Source organism: Natator depressus, chromosome 6 (assembly GCF_965152275.1).
Source record: "Natator depressus isolate rNatDep1 chromosome 6, rNatDep2.hap1, whole genome shotgun sequence".
Taxonomy (NCBI): Eukaryota; Metazoa; Chordata; order Testudines; family Cheloniidae; genus Natator; species Natator depressus.
Window position 1 is genome coordinate 30,549,799 of NC_134239.1, and position 14,639 is coordinate 30,564,437.

Genomic DNA, 14,639 nt, shown 5'->3' on the forward strand with positions numbered 1-14,639 from the left:
TAATGAACCACCAATGAAACTCTCTGTCTCAGTATTGCATGATTAGTCATTTTTCCACTTGAGTGAGCAGATAAAGATTGCAAGGAAAATGGGTTTACCCATTTTTAGCAATGGCAAAAATGTTTTTGTCCTTACCATTTGCCTATGTGCTTTTCATCCTCTTAATGGTACAGAAGAACATCATCTAAGAAATCTGCAAAGAAGCAGTCACAGCAGGATTTAAAACTCTAAGGACTGATTATGCAAACCTTTACGCATGTAAAGACCACCTACATAGGTAATGGTTTTCAGGGCTGGATCATTAATGCCTTTGTTTGAGATACTCTACGACTGGAATTAATAATACCATTCCTGCCAATTGTGAAAGCGAACTTTCTTTAAATAGGTTTTATGATAAAGGCAATCACTTGAACAGACAGGATCCACTTAGTAAAACTATATAATTTTTTATTCCCAAGATTGGGATGGGTTTCAAATAAAATGGATTTTATGAAGTCAAGAGAATTTGATTTGTAACTACATCAGATACTATGCCTTTTAAACAAGATTATTTTTATCAAGTAGAGAATCAGTTTAGCAGGAATATGGAAATTGCCATTCTGGATCAGACACTTAATTCATCTAGTCCAGTATCCCATCTCCAACAGTAACTAGCATGAGATGTCTCCAAGGAAGGGACAATTGAGCACCACAATAGGCAGATGTGGAATAATCTGCTTCTCAAGTGAGTCTCCTCTAACTCCTACTTGTTATAGATCTTGGGCGCTGAAGCATGAGAATTTGTATCCCATGAAGTTTTTTTGGTTTTTAATATTTTCTGTGATAGCTTCTGGATATTCTTGATGTCCACACAAATGTCCAATTCCTCTTTGAATCTTGATGAGTTCTGGGCTTGAAATATTGTGATGGGTTCCCCCTAAGATGCCACCTGGAACTGGGGTACTACTAGCCCTCTGACTGACCAGCCTGGGCTCCCTCTCACATTGTGCTGCTGTGACAAGCTATAGATTGCTCCCGGTCTTACACTCCCACCAGCATTCACATAGGCAGGGACACACAGCTGCAGTTACATGCAGACACAGACCAGCCACTGCATGAACCAACAATAAGGAGGCTACAGCCAAGATAACCCCCAGCTCCCCAGGCATGCACCCCTCACTGGAGTATAAACCCAGAATTATACTGTCTTGCACTACACAGGGATCTGTACAGTATAAGCTCATAAATAGTTCACCTCTCCCTCAGTGTGGAGGAATATGCAACAAGCATGGTGTTAACCAAGCTGAGATTTTCCCCAGACACATCAGTCAAAGGCACATGGGTTTAGATAAAGCAAAAAACAAGTTTATTAACTACCAAAAGATAGATTTTAAGTGATTATAAGTGATAGCAAACTGATCAAAGCAGATTACCTAATAAATAAACAAAATGACAAACTAAACCGCAAGCTAAGTAAAATACTAGAAAGATTGGATATGAATATGCAATTTCTCACCCGGCCTGATGATACAAGCAGTCCACTAGGTTTCCATACACAGGATAGAAATCCTTTCAGCCTAGGACAAGCACTTCCCCCAGTTCAGTGTTTGTTCCTTAGGTGTTTCCAGGAGTTCTCTTGTGTGGGGAGTGATGCCCCTACATGATGTTACACTCCACCTTGTATAGCTTTAACATATGGTGGGAATCCTTTTTGTTTCAAAAACAATTCCCATCCAGTTTGTGGAAAAAGACAGGAATCAAAATGGGGTTAAGTGTCATGTGATCTGGTCACATGCCCTTGCTGAGTCATAGCAGCCATTACTTACAGGCTGTCTAGAGTGTTTGCAGGAAGGCTCACCGGGTGGGGGATAAGCTTCTTCTAAGGCCTTTTGTTTTTCCTAATGCCCCATTACCCTGCATAGGCCCTTCACAACCGGCTGTCTAGGCTTGAAAAATTTGGCCTTGTGGGTGTCACCCAGGTATAATCACATTTGAAATACAGATACATAGTCAGCATTCATAACTTCAGATACAAAAATGCTACATGCACACAAATAGGATAATCATATTTCAGCAAATCATAACTTTTCCAATGACAACTTACATGACCCATCTTATACATAATGCACCATAATTATGTCATCATCATATCCTAATCATACCCCCAAGATGAATATGGGGTGTAGTGTCACAAATATATCCTCTGACAAATGAGTTTCACAGTCTAATTATGCACTGTGTTGAGAAAGTATTTCCTTTGATCAGTTTTGAATTTTCTATCTTTCAGTTTCTTTCAATGTCCCTGTAGTCTTGTATTTTTGAGACAGGAGAATAGAAGTTCCGAAACAATCTTCTCAATTTCATTCATTATTCTGTATACTTTAGTAACGTCTCCTCTCTAAAGTACATAATCTTGATCTTTTCAATCTCTCTTCACTAGGGTTTTCCATGCCTCCTTCTCATTCTTGTTGCTGGTCTCTTGACTTTCCTCTAATTCTGCAAAATCCTTTTTGAGATGGGGGTGACCAATACTGAACACGGTATTTCAGATGAGGGAAAACTCCTGGTTTATAAAATGGTGTTATTTCTTTATTATTCTCCATTGCATTCTTTATCCATTTTAACACTTAATCTACACTTTTTTACAGTAGCTTCACATTGAGCCTAGGTCTTCATTGAGCTGTCTTAAATGATGACCGTATCCTTTTCTTGAGCTGACAGTTAATTTAGAGCCTAGTAAGGTAGTACACATTTCCCCCTCTTATGCACATTGTTACTCTATTTTAAACTATTTTTGACAGTTAGTTTGCTAAGTACATTGCTGGTCTGTAATTCCTGAGATCATCCCTAAAGCCTTTTTAAAATATAGGTGTATAAGATTTGCTACCCTCCGGTCATCTCCATTAGCCGTTTTTAAAGAGTGTGTGCATATTTTTTTCTAGCAGTTCAGTTACTTCATTCTTAAGGTAGTTTAGAACTATTGTATACCATCTGAACCTGGTGACTTATTTTGTTTGTTTAACCTTAATTTGTTTCAAGCACTGTAGTTTTCTTATTTGGTAGTTTGAGTGGAACATTTTATAGTCCATCAAACAGTATCAGTGTTTTGTTAAGTTTATCTTGATTGGCACTGGCTACCAGTTTAAAACACAGAAGTAAAATATACATGCGATCAGACTCGGAATGAAACTTTTATTTGTCAAGTAAATATGGATCCAGGAAGTAGATTTGTAAATAACAATAAGCTTGCATGAGGAAAAGTATGCTCGGTTGGTTGGTCTATTTTTTCAGTTTGCAGATATGCTTGTGTATGGTGTCAATATCTACCCCCACCCCTATTTAAAAAAACTTCCATAATACTAAACAGATATGTTATAATGGAGGAATCCCACTTTTAAAAATACATTCCAGTTTCAAGTTTGTGGGCTACTTATAAATTCTCTTCCCAGTCTTAACTGTTGCTTAAAGTTGTCTAGTCCTTTAAGGATCAGGTTCATTCAAATTTTTAAAAACATGGCAGAAGCAACACAGTTCTTACTGTTAGCTCCAGAGTCAATTACATTTCTGTTGTTTGTCTTTTTATAGTAATTAAGAGTGGGAGGACACTAGAAAAAAAATCAAGTATCCTCAGACCCACACCCTCAAAATATTATAGCTGCTTGTCCTTCACAACACACCTTTAATCAGATGGCTTCAAAGATGTAATTACAAAAGCTGTGCTTAACATTACACCTTTGATGTGAGCAACTATAATCCTGATACACATGGTGAACTGGACACAGAAGAGCTAAATGATGGATCGGTGGATTTGCACAAACATGTTGGAGCCCAGACCCATCTAATAAGCATTCCAACAAGTAAAGACCTTTTTTGCTCTGGGGTAACCACACCAGTGTTTCAAACTTAGGGTAAGCTTCACTAGTACAAGTCTCTTTTTACACCAGTGCAGTGTGTCTATGCTTGGAGTTTGCATCAGTGTATTTGAAGTGGCTGGCTGCAGCAGTGCAAAACTTGCCAGTTAAATTAAGCCCTATGTAAGGCATAAAGGGCAAGGATTTCCTTGCACCCCCTCGGGGGTGGAGGCTGTACACTCCCCTCTTCTCTCCTCTGGATTTCACCATGAACCCCCACCCTAGTGGTCAACTAGTTACATGCAGTGTTGCCAATTTAGTCAATTAGAAATTTGATTTGAAATTGAAACATTAATACACACTTTTAAAAAGCATATATGATAGATGATAAAATACATGTACCTCAAAAAGCATAATAGATTTGAAAGGTATGAAGAAAGATTAGCTTCCTCACACAGCTATTTTTATGACAGCGTCAGCGCATTCATTTTGGTGATGTTGGCCAACCTTATAATTTCAAATAATGATTCATAAGCAAGGTCTGAATGAGCTCTGCCCTTACAGCTACTGATGAGCTGGGGGTGAGGGGAAATGCTTCAGGACCAGACTATATTTACATGAACACACCCACTCTGCCTAGGTATCCAGCAGACAGAGATGTGTTGCCCAAGTGATCAGTTTTCTCTGGTGTTGGATTAATTAAATGTTGTTGTTGTTTGAGTAAAGGGCAGCAGAACTGTGCTTAGCCTGTCATGATTGAGGGGATCACCCTCAGTGCTTAATTTGTGCCAGGGCTGAGCCCTGGTATCTCTAGGCTTGGCAATTCATAGCCCCTGGACCTCTGGGCTTGTCACTTCCGTGGTGAATGTAAAAAACTTGGTCACCCTCACCTGAACTGACCTTGCTAAGCAGGGGGCTTTGATGCCAGATCCCAGTGGGGGAAGCGGGGACAGGTGTTTTGCTTGGTAGTGACTCTGCCTAAGAGTGGGCTCAGCCTAAGAGTCACAGGCACTATTTGACTTGCTCCTCTCCCCTGTTTAAATATAGAGCTGATTAGGCTCCATAGAGAGTCCTTTGTTGTCTTTTTTTAAGTGACCACTAGAGCTGAAATCACTGATAATCAGGTCTAAGTGCTTAGTCCTGCTGCAGGACAGTGTTTCTGTGGACAAGATTGCCCAGCCTGCACTAGCAGTGAGGTTCCATCACTGAGAGCTGAAATCACGAGAGCTGGGTAGAACCTCAAGAAACGACTTGCAGAGGTCACAGTGGCAGGTGGCAGCAGAAGTTGACAGCGCAGGGCCATCAGCAATGCAGCAGTGGAGTGAATGGTTGCATGACGAATAACAGCGGCCAGAGTGAGCAGCTGGAGCGAGTGCGAGCGGCTGAAAGAACGAGCATGGTGCCCTCTGTCCCCCCCACTCCCCACCTGTGAACCTCTGAACTCTGGGTCTCCACTGATCAAGGGCAACTACTATAAGTGGGGTGCAGTGGAGGGAGATGGGAGAGGCACATTAAAGCAATATTTGTTTGGACTATATTTTAGTGACTTTGCTTCAGAATGCTAGATTTGTGACTGGGAAACTTCTATAAATATAGGTTTCCTAGTAGGCCAAGATTTTTAAAATGCATTATTTGTCAAGGTCGTTATCTCACATCATCGCTGTCTTGAGCGGTTGTTATCTTGGGGAGTTTCTGTGCTAAACATTTTTATTTTTATATTATAATTAATTTTTTACATAAGAATGGCCATACTGACTCAGACCAATGATCCATCTTGCCCAGTATTCTGTCTTCCAACAATGGCCAATGCCACATGCTTCAAAGGGAATGAACAGAACAGGCAATCATTGAGTGATCCATTTGCTGTCGTTCACTCCCAGCTTCTGGCAAACAGAGACACTCTGAGCATGGTGTTACATTCCTGCCCATCCTGGCTAATAGCCATTGATGGACCAATTCTCCATGAAGTTATCTAGTTCTGTTTTGAACCCTGTTACAGTTTTGGCATTCACAACATCCCCTGGCAAAAAGTTCTAAAGATTGACTGTGTGGTGTGTGAAGAAATACTTCCTTTTGTTTGTTTTAAACTTGCTGCCTATTAATTTCTATTGTGTTATGTGACGGAGTAAATAACACTTTCACTTTCTCCACAGCAGTCAAGATTTTGTGTATCTCTACAGTATCATATCCCCCCTTAGTCGTCTCTTTTCCAAACTGAAAAGTCCTAGTCTTTTTAATCTCTCCTCATATGGAAGCTGTTCCATATCCCTAATCATTTCACAAAAAGAAAAGGAGTACTTGTGGCACCTTAGAGACTAACAAATTTATTTGAGCATAAGTTTTCGTGAGCTACACCTCACTTCATCGGATGCATTCAGTGGTATTTTCCACTGAATGCATCCAATGAAGTGAGGTGTAGCTCACGAAAGCTTATGCTCAAATAAATTTGTTAATCTCTAAGGTGCCACAAGTACTCGTTTTCTCTTGTTACAGTGTGTATGGTAACACCCATTGTTTCATGTTCTCTGTGTATATAAATCTCCCCACTGTATTTTCCACTGAATGCATCCGATGAAGTGAGCTGTAGCTCACGAAAGCTTATGCTCAAATAAATTGGTTAGTCTCTAAGGTGCCACAAGTACTCCTTTTCTTTTTGCAAATACAGACTAACACAGCTGCTACTCTGAAACTAATCATTTCAGTTGCTCTTCTGTGTACCTTTTCGAAATCCAATATATCTTTTTTGAGATGGGGTGACCAGAACTGCACGCGGTATTCAAGATGTGGGAGTATCATGGATTTATATAGCAAAAGTGGAGGAGCTTGGTTTGCTAGGCCGATCAGCAAAGCCAATGCTGACAACCTACATGCATAGGCTTCAGAACACCAAGCCTCTGGACTGCAGGGACATGTAGAAAGCCTTAGAAGCCAGTCACTGTAAAAGCCAATTTTAGAAGTATTTAATGAGGCTTTTGAGAGTGCTCTAAACACAAACACAGTTTATGTGAACAAACTTGGCTTTCCCATCATAATTTCTATTTAAGCAAAAGATACCACACATTACAAACTGAAGGCCAATGTTAAGTCCTGAAGTTGGACACTAGTTCCAAACAAGACCGGCAAATGCTCACTATCTTTCTGCAAGAAACTCAGCTGACTGGTTAAAAGCATGTGGTGCAACAGTGAAAGACTCAGCAGTTGAAGGAGTGAAGGACTCTCTCACCACATTCAAAAAATGTGCATACATGGCTGACGAATGTGCTGATGCAAATGGTAATCAAGTATTAAGTCATTGTGGTTATCTTCATGTCAGTGGTAGGCCAATAGATGCATTTCTAGATGTTCAGGTTATGGAAGACACATTGGCCTCATCTGAGATAACCCACATCTTAGAAGATTGAAATGCTTGTAAATGGAATCCCAAACAGATGGCTGTTTGTGCATTTGATGGAGTTGCAAACTTCTCTGGAAGACATGGTAGAGTACAAGTTTTGCTCAGAGAAAAGTGTAACCCTAATCTCTTCTATACACACTCAGGAGGCCATCTATTCCAACTAGCACTAGTATGAGCTGCAGGATCTTTAAAAAGTCATTTAAAAAGCTATCTTTGTTATACTCTTTTTTTTTTTTTCAGTAAGAATCCAGAAGGACTGAATATCTTGGGAAAAATAGAAGATACACTGGGACTGAAGTTCAAATTAGTCCAACCTGGAAAAACCTGCTGGCTTTCTCATGAGCGGTCTTTGGCTATTGTCTTAAAATTACTGCAACAGTTATTACTGGCTTTGGAAAGAATCGACTGAGATGGGACAGATCTAAGTAGTGAGGCTGGTGAACTATTTTTGTTACTAAGTTCAGAGTAGACTATCACCATTCTCTCTCTTGTAAGTCTACTGACAAAGCCACTTGGGTTATTAAACAATGCCATCTAGGCTTCTGCTACAACAGTAGTAGATCTTTGTCCAGCAATAGAAGCTACACTTGGATCCATTGAAAATGTACTGGAAGAAGCAAAGACTTCAGTCCAGAGGTTGACTAATGAAGGCACTTATATTGAATCCATATGTGAAGAGGACAAGAAGTGTTTGTTAATTCAGCTGAAAAGGTACACAGATTAGATTCTTATAAATCTACAATAGCAAATTCTGGCTCCTACTCAACGTCTGCCCAGCTTTTACAGATGCCTGTCTTATAAAACACCAATGGTTGTGTGGAGTGAGGCACTACCAGTAATGGGGCTGCCATGTGATCAGGACAGAATAGAGAATTTGAACACAGAGTAGAATGTCATACAATGAACAAATGAAGATTTGACTTCAACTTCTTTATCATCACTAGTGGTTTGACCCAATCTTTGTGCTATGCTTTCTGCGTTGAAAGAAGTAGGAATACATCTCTTGCTACTCCCAGTCCCAGCAGCTACAGTTGAGCATTCTTTTTTCTCATTGAATAGAATTTTGTATTCTGAAAGACGTCGCCTTCTGCTTGATCATGAGCATATCACGAAGAACTGGAAATACCAGACACATAAGAAACCACCAAAGATGAACACACTGCATTCGAGAAATTCATTAAGAAAGTTGTGCAAAATTACAAGAAGAAACCAAGAAGTATTTAGATATAGTGCTTCATAGTAGGCTTGAGTAGCCAACTTTAATTTGTGTGATGATTTTAAAATATGAGTTAAATCTAATAAAATGGTCAAAACATTTTTCATTTTTTACTGTGGTGCCATACCAACCCACCTTTGCCTTCACGGTTTCACCCCTTGTCAGCTGTTACCTCCTGTAAATTCAAACACTCCCCCTAATTTCAATCCTGGGAAAAAACACTGCATAAAGCAGATTAGTTGGGTGAAATGTGGAAATCTTTAACTTTACATTTTGATATGAACAAACCCCCAAACATCTTAAAATTGGTTAATTTCATTATCAGATCAAATTTGCTCTGAAATGTAGGTATTTTAGTATACAACACACTTTTTTTTTTCCTTTGAAGGTCATCTTTAAACATTACTCTGAGTGTTTGCAAACCAAACTTTGCACCATTTTCATAGTGAATGAGAAACTGACCAGAAATTTAAAGTAAACAAAAATGAAGTTGATTCCCTTTTTTATTTCCAAGATGAGAAATAAAAAGAAATCAGAACTAGTAAATCGTAATGTTATTGTTTTAAATTCTACTTTCAGTATTTTTACTAGCATATGTAAGGAAATTTGTTTATTTTTAACCTCAATGTCCTTTTAAAATTATACAGTGCTAAAATTAAAACCCACATCCATCCTCCATTTTAGCTTATTGGAAGAACATGTACAAATTCTTCACTGTAAAACTAATAAATACTAGGTATGGTTTAAACATGTTCAACATAAGCATTATGGTACTAGAATGTAGAGGCTTTAGTAACACTGAGTTGCTCACATTTGTTTCCTGCTTTTTATTCAGTTTTTCTCCCTTCCTCTTTCAGAGGAAAACACACACACACACACACACACACACACACACACACACACACACCCCCCCCCCCCTTCAAAATTACTTTATTTATATGCTCAGTTGCCTAAAGAATTTTGTCAGTATGATTTTAAAAAACAAAAAACACAATACCTTTTAGCTGAGTTGCCAGAATAGTGGGATATGGTTTCTTTTTAACACAGAGGGATTCTGTCATATTACTATAATGCGCTGTGATGTTGATTTGAGATGGTTGATAAAATAACTATATAAATTGTAGGGTTTTGTTGAAATGATTCTTTCAGAGAATTTTGTAATAGAGATTCAAGGTCATATGATTAGATCTTATATGCATTTCCAAGGGAGTTCTTGTCATGGGACTAAAATCATGTTTCCCCTGCAGTCTTGATCTTCTTTAGCTGATAGGAGGGATTTGCAGCATTGGCAATAAGTTCTGCTGGTTGCTGGCTGACTGCCAAACCAAGGCTGCTGTTTCAGACAGCAGGTCTCTCTCTTTTTTTCTCTTCAGCCTTACATGTGCTGTCCTTACAAGAAGGATGCACTGCAGGATTTTATTTCTGGTTAGAAATGAGAGAGACTCTTTTTTCTTTTTAAGGAGATGATTACATTTGTAATTTTGTGTCATGTGATGTCATGAGGGTGTTGGCTTTTAGGAATTTCAGGAAGAAGTAGTCTGATATGCAGTCAGAATTTTAAGACCTTTGAATATGCACTTGGTTTCTCTTCAGTTATCTTCTGAACATGTCTACAGATGTTTGTTTGTACTTAATTTTTTGGTAAGGAATATGGAAACACTTTAAGTGGATACAATACGTGAAGGCAATGTGTAGTCAGTCTCTATTTTCAAACTCTGTTCTTAAACCAGGATATCCTTTCTACCTGGTATCAGACAGGTATGTACGTGTTTTCAGTTTTCATTCTGTTAATGGTCTTATGTAAAACTGTACAATAGTGCCTGACTTGCTAGTAGCAATTTTAGTGGTTGGTTGGGTGACTGAAAATGTGTTAAATTAGAGAAATAAGGAAATGAAATATTAATCAAATTTGCATGTGCTTTATATGTGCCTGATCTATGATTGATTTTTTCAAAATCTGTTTTCATTTTAAGCAAGAAGTTTATTTTAATGATCAGGATTTTATCTGAGGTCTTATGATTACACTAAATGTTTTGAAATCAGTGTTTCATGAACAAATGAAATTGTAGCCATAGAAAATTTTTCCTAAATGGTTCATGTATTTGGATCATTTATTGGAAAGATAAATTTCGGTATTGCTGAGAATTGGACTGTGATGCACACATTTCTAGGAAACATTGTTTGATCACATGAAACAATTTCTTAGTGAATCATTCCTTTATGCTAAATAACGAGTTCATTCATGTTTGTAGTTATGCGTATAAAATGAAACAGTTTACAAAACGTGCATATGTAAAAAGGTGGTGAATGCTGATTTTCAGATGATTTCTTATGATGTACACTGTTCAGATGTATGACAAATGTAAACACTAATCAGTTTGACCTTTTTCACAATAAGTCCCAAAATAACTTTTGTCAGACATACTGTAAGATTCAATGACAGTGAAAGAACTGAAGTTTAAAAAGTCATTATATTGCTATTCCTAATACTGCAATATACCACAGAACAATTGGAGTAAATGTGTTGCATTCTCAACTTTTGATAGTTAAAATACCTCAGGTTTCTGGCACACCTTTCTAAAGGAATGCAACGTCTTTGTTCATTGTGTCTGTTTGAAGTCTCTGCCTCTTCATGGTTCAAGAATGACACAAAGAGTGAAAACTTGAGTTGAGCCAAAAATACACATCTTTTTGTAGTGTATTTGAAGAATGGTGTAGGAAAATAAGTTAATAATTAATTTGTTCATTTTCAGAGAATGTACCTTGCACATAGTATAAAATGTTCATGCAAACAGTGGTTTCTGTTACAGTTTCATTAGGAATAATGTTAAATAGCATTCACAAGCAGAAAACTACTTAATGTGTGAATCTGCATATTGCCTAGGAAGCAGAAACTTGAAGATTTAGGGTTGGTCTACGCTACAGCTCACATTAAGCTAATTATGTCAGCGTATGTACTATGGCCTTGCTCCTGCCAATATAAGTGCCCTACTAAACCACGAGAGGCATAGGGCTTATGTTGGTGTAGTTAGGGCAGGGGTCTCAAACTCAATTTACCTTAGAATCATAGAATATCAGGGTTGGAAGGGACCTCAGGAGGTCATCTAGTCCTGCTCAAAGCAGGACAGATCCCCAATTTTTGCCCCAGATCCCTAAATGGCCCCCTCAAGGATTGAACTCACAACCCTGGGTTTAGCAGGCCAATGCTCAAACCACTGAGCTATCCCTCCACAGGGACAGTGCCAGTCCTCAAATCCTCCCAGTGGGCCAATAATGTCAATCATGCCCTCCAGAACCTACCCCCCCAAACTTGGCCCCCCACCTGCCTAAGGCTCTGGAAGGGAGTTTGGGTGGGGGAGGAGTTCTGGGATAGGGGATTGGGGTGCAGGCTCTGGGAGGGAGTTTGGGTGCTGGGTGCAGGCTCTGGGCTGGGGCAGGGGTGGGGGAGGGGTTGCAGGCACTGGGAGGGAGGAGGGAGAGGAGCAGGCTCTGGGATGGAATTTGGGGGCAGGAGGGGGTGTGTGGGAAGGGGAGGTAGTGCAGGCTCTGGGAGAGAATTTGGGGGCAGGAGGGGGTATGTGGGAAAAGGGGTGGGGGTGCAGGCTCTAGGAGGGAGTTTGTGGGCTGTGGGGTGTACGGAGGGGTTGCAGGCTCCGGGAGAGGGTTTGGGGGTGCACGGCTTACCTGGGGCTACAAGGTGGGGCGGGCTGGGGGGCCTCTGCACGCTGCTTCCCCTGGGCACCACCCCTGAAGCTTCCCATTGGCCGTAGGGGCAGCACATGGAAGCACAGCCCTGTCCCGCCCTGGGGCCGCAGGGAGGGGCTGGCAGACACTGCTCAGCTCCGCTGCGCTGCCAGGACCCTGGGACATTGTAAATTGCCTGGGTGGGGGGAGTACCAGGGGCGGCAGGTGAGGCCAAGGGAGAGACCCAGCCCCAAAACTGCTGGAGCCCCATGAGCCATATTGGGGAGGTTTGCAGGCCAAGAGTTTGAGACCCCGAATTAGGGCGATGTAGTGTCAGTGTAGATACTGTGGGTTACTTACATCCGCCGTAGGCTGTAATTCTTGTCAATTTCATGGCTCCAGAGCCAGGGTAGGTGGGGGGGCTTCAGCTAGTGCCCGGCGGCACCCTGGGTTCCTTGCTCCCAGCCAGGCAGCTACCTGGGCTGCCCGCTCCCAAGTCAGGCTGCACCCACCGGGATTCCCGCTCTGAGTCCGGCTGAGCTAGCAGGTAGCCAAGAGCCCGGGCAGATGCCATGCTCCTGGTGGGGAGCAGAGTACCTGGGTGGGGTTGGGGAGCAGGGAGCTGAGAGCCCAAAGGGACAGCCAAGCTCCTGGCAGGAAGTTGGGGCAGCCGGCTGTGATGCGTTGGATCACAGAAACCTCCTTGGGGTTGCCAACTGATGTGCCAAGACTATTTCTGCCTCTGCTTTCACTGCCAGCTTGGGACTCCAGCACCCTGTCTTGCTGAGCCAGACACGCCAGTGTGCTCCAACACAGACCCAGGGTCTGAACCACGTGCCCCAAAGCGGCAGACTTAACTGAAAGCAGGTTAAGAAGTGTTCCTGTCTTTAACACTCACATGCCCAACTCCCAGTGGGGTCCAAACCCCAAATAAATCCGTTTTACAGCTTATACAGGGTAAACTCATAAATTGTTTGCCCTGTATAACACTGATAGAGAGATATGCACAGCTGTTTGCCCCCCTTCCCCCTCCCACGCCAGGTATTAATACATACTCTGGGTTAATTAATAAGTAAAAAGTGATTTTATTAAATACAGAAAGTAGGATTTAAGTGGTTCCAAATAGTAACAGACAGAACAAAGTGAATTACCAAGCAAAATAAAATAAAACACGCAAGTCTACGTCTAATACAGTAAGAAACTGAATACAGATAAAATCTCACCCTCAGAGATGTTTCAATAAGTTTATTTCACAGTCTGGATGCCTTCCTATTCTGGGCACAATCCTTTCCCCTGGTACAGCCCTTGTTCCAGCTCAGGTGGTAGCTAGGGGATTTCTCATGATGGCTGCCCCCTTGGTTCTGTTCCACCCACTTATATATCTTTTGCATAAGTTGGGAATCCTTTGTCCCTCTGGGTTCCCACCCCTCTTCTCAATGGAAAAGCGCCAGGTTAAAGATGGATTCCAGTTCAGGTGACATGATCACATGTCATTGTAAGACTTCATTACCCGCTTGCCAGCCCACAGGTATATGGGAAGATTTACAAGTAAAACTGCCATCTACAGGTAATTGTCCTGGTTAATGGGAGCCATTAAGATTCCAAACCACCATTAATAGCCCACACTTTGCATAACTACAGTAGGACCTCAGAGTTGTATTTCATATTTCTAGTTTCAGATACAAGAGTGATACATTTATACAAATACAGTGGAGTTGCATCTTACACGGGGGTTAGGTTCTAAAGTCAGCGCGTAAGGTGAAAATTGTGTATAGTCAACGTTACCCTTGAAAATCCCTTATATCGCCCATAAAGTACAGTACATCAGTGGTGAGCTGGAGACAGTTCGTGCGAGACAACCAGTTCTAAAAGAGCTTGTAAATTTAACAACCAGCCCAAAGTGATGCCTTAGGCGCCGACTCCGTGGGTGCTCCAGGGCTGGAGCACCCACGGGGAAAATTTGGTGGGTGCAGCTCCTCTCTGCTCTGCCTCCGCCCCTGAGTTACACTCTGCCCCGCTCTGCTTCTCTGTCCCCTCCCCGCTTCCAGCGAATCAGCTGTTCGCGTGGGAAGCCTGGGAGGGCTGAGAAGCGGCGGCTTTGCGCTCAGGCCCAAGGAGGTGGAAGTGAACTGGGGTGGGGGGGGCGAGAGGAGGGCTGCCCGCTCTGCAGCAGGTAACCCGGGGGGCGGGGGCGAGCAGGGGAACCGCTCCCCACCCCAGCTCACCTCCGCCTCTCTGGGCCTGAGTGTGAAGCTGCCACTTGCTTCTCAGCCCTCCCAGGCTTCCCGCACGAACAGCTGATTCGCGGGAAGCTGGGGCGGGGCGGGGGGGGGGCAGAGAAGCAGAGCTGGGCGGCGCGTTCAGGGGTGGAGGTGGAGCAGAGGTGAGCTGGGGCCTGGTGGGGAGCTGCCGGTGGATGCTCTGCACCCACCAAATTTTCCACGTGGGTGCTCCAGCCCTGGAGCACCCATGGAGTCGGTGCCTAAGGCACCACTTTTGATGTGATCAGTGGGGG

General features: G+C 42.0%; 1 protein-coding gene across 7 annotated transcripts in view; it reads left to right on the forward strand.

Annotated features, from left to right (window-relative positions):
* Nucleotides 1-14,639, forward strand: part of PLEKHA7 (pleckstrin homology domain containing A7) — a 268,956-nt gene that overhangs the window by 75,290 nt on the left and 179,027 nt on the right. The window contains exon 1 of one of the 7 annotated variants that reach the window (XM_074954939.1): nucleotides 9,980-10,198. The exons of the other annotated variants lie outside the window; for them this stretch is intronic. Coding sequence (XP_074811040.1) covers nucleotides 10,128-10,198 — 71 coding nt within the window. The 5' untranslated portion in view covers nucleotides 9,980-10,127. Of the gene's footprint in view, nucleotides 1-9,979; nucleotides 10,199-14,639 lie in introns of those variants that run through there. 7 annotated transcript variants of the gene reach the window in all.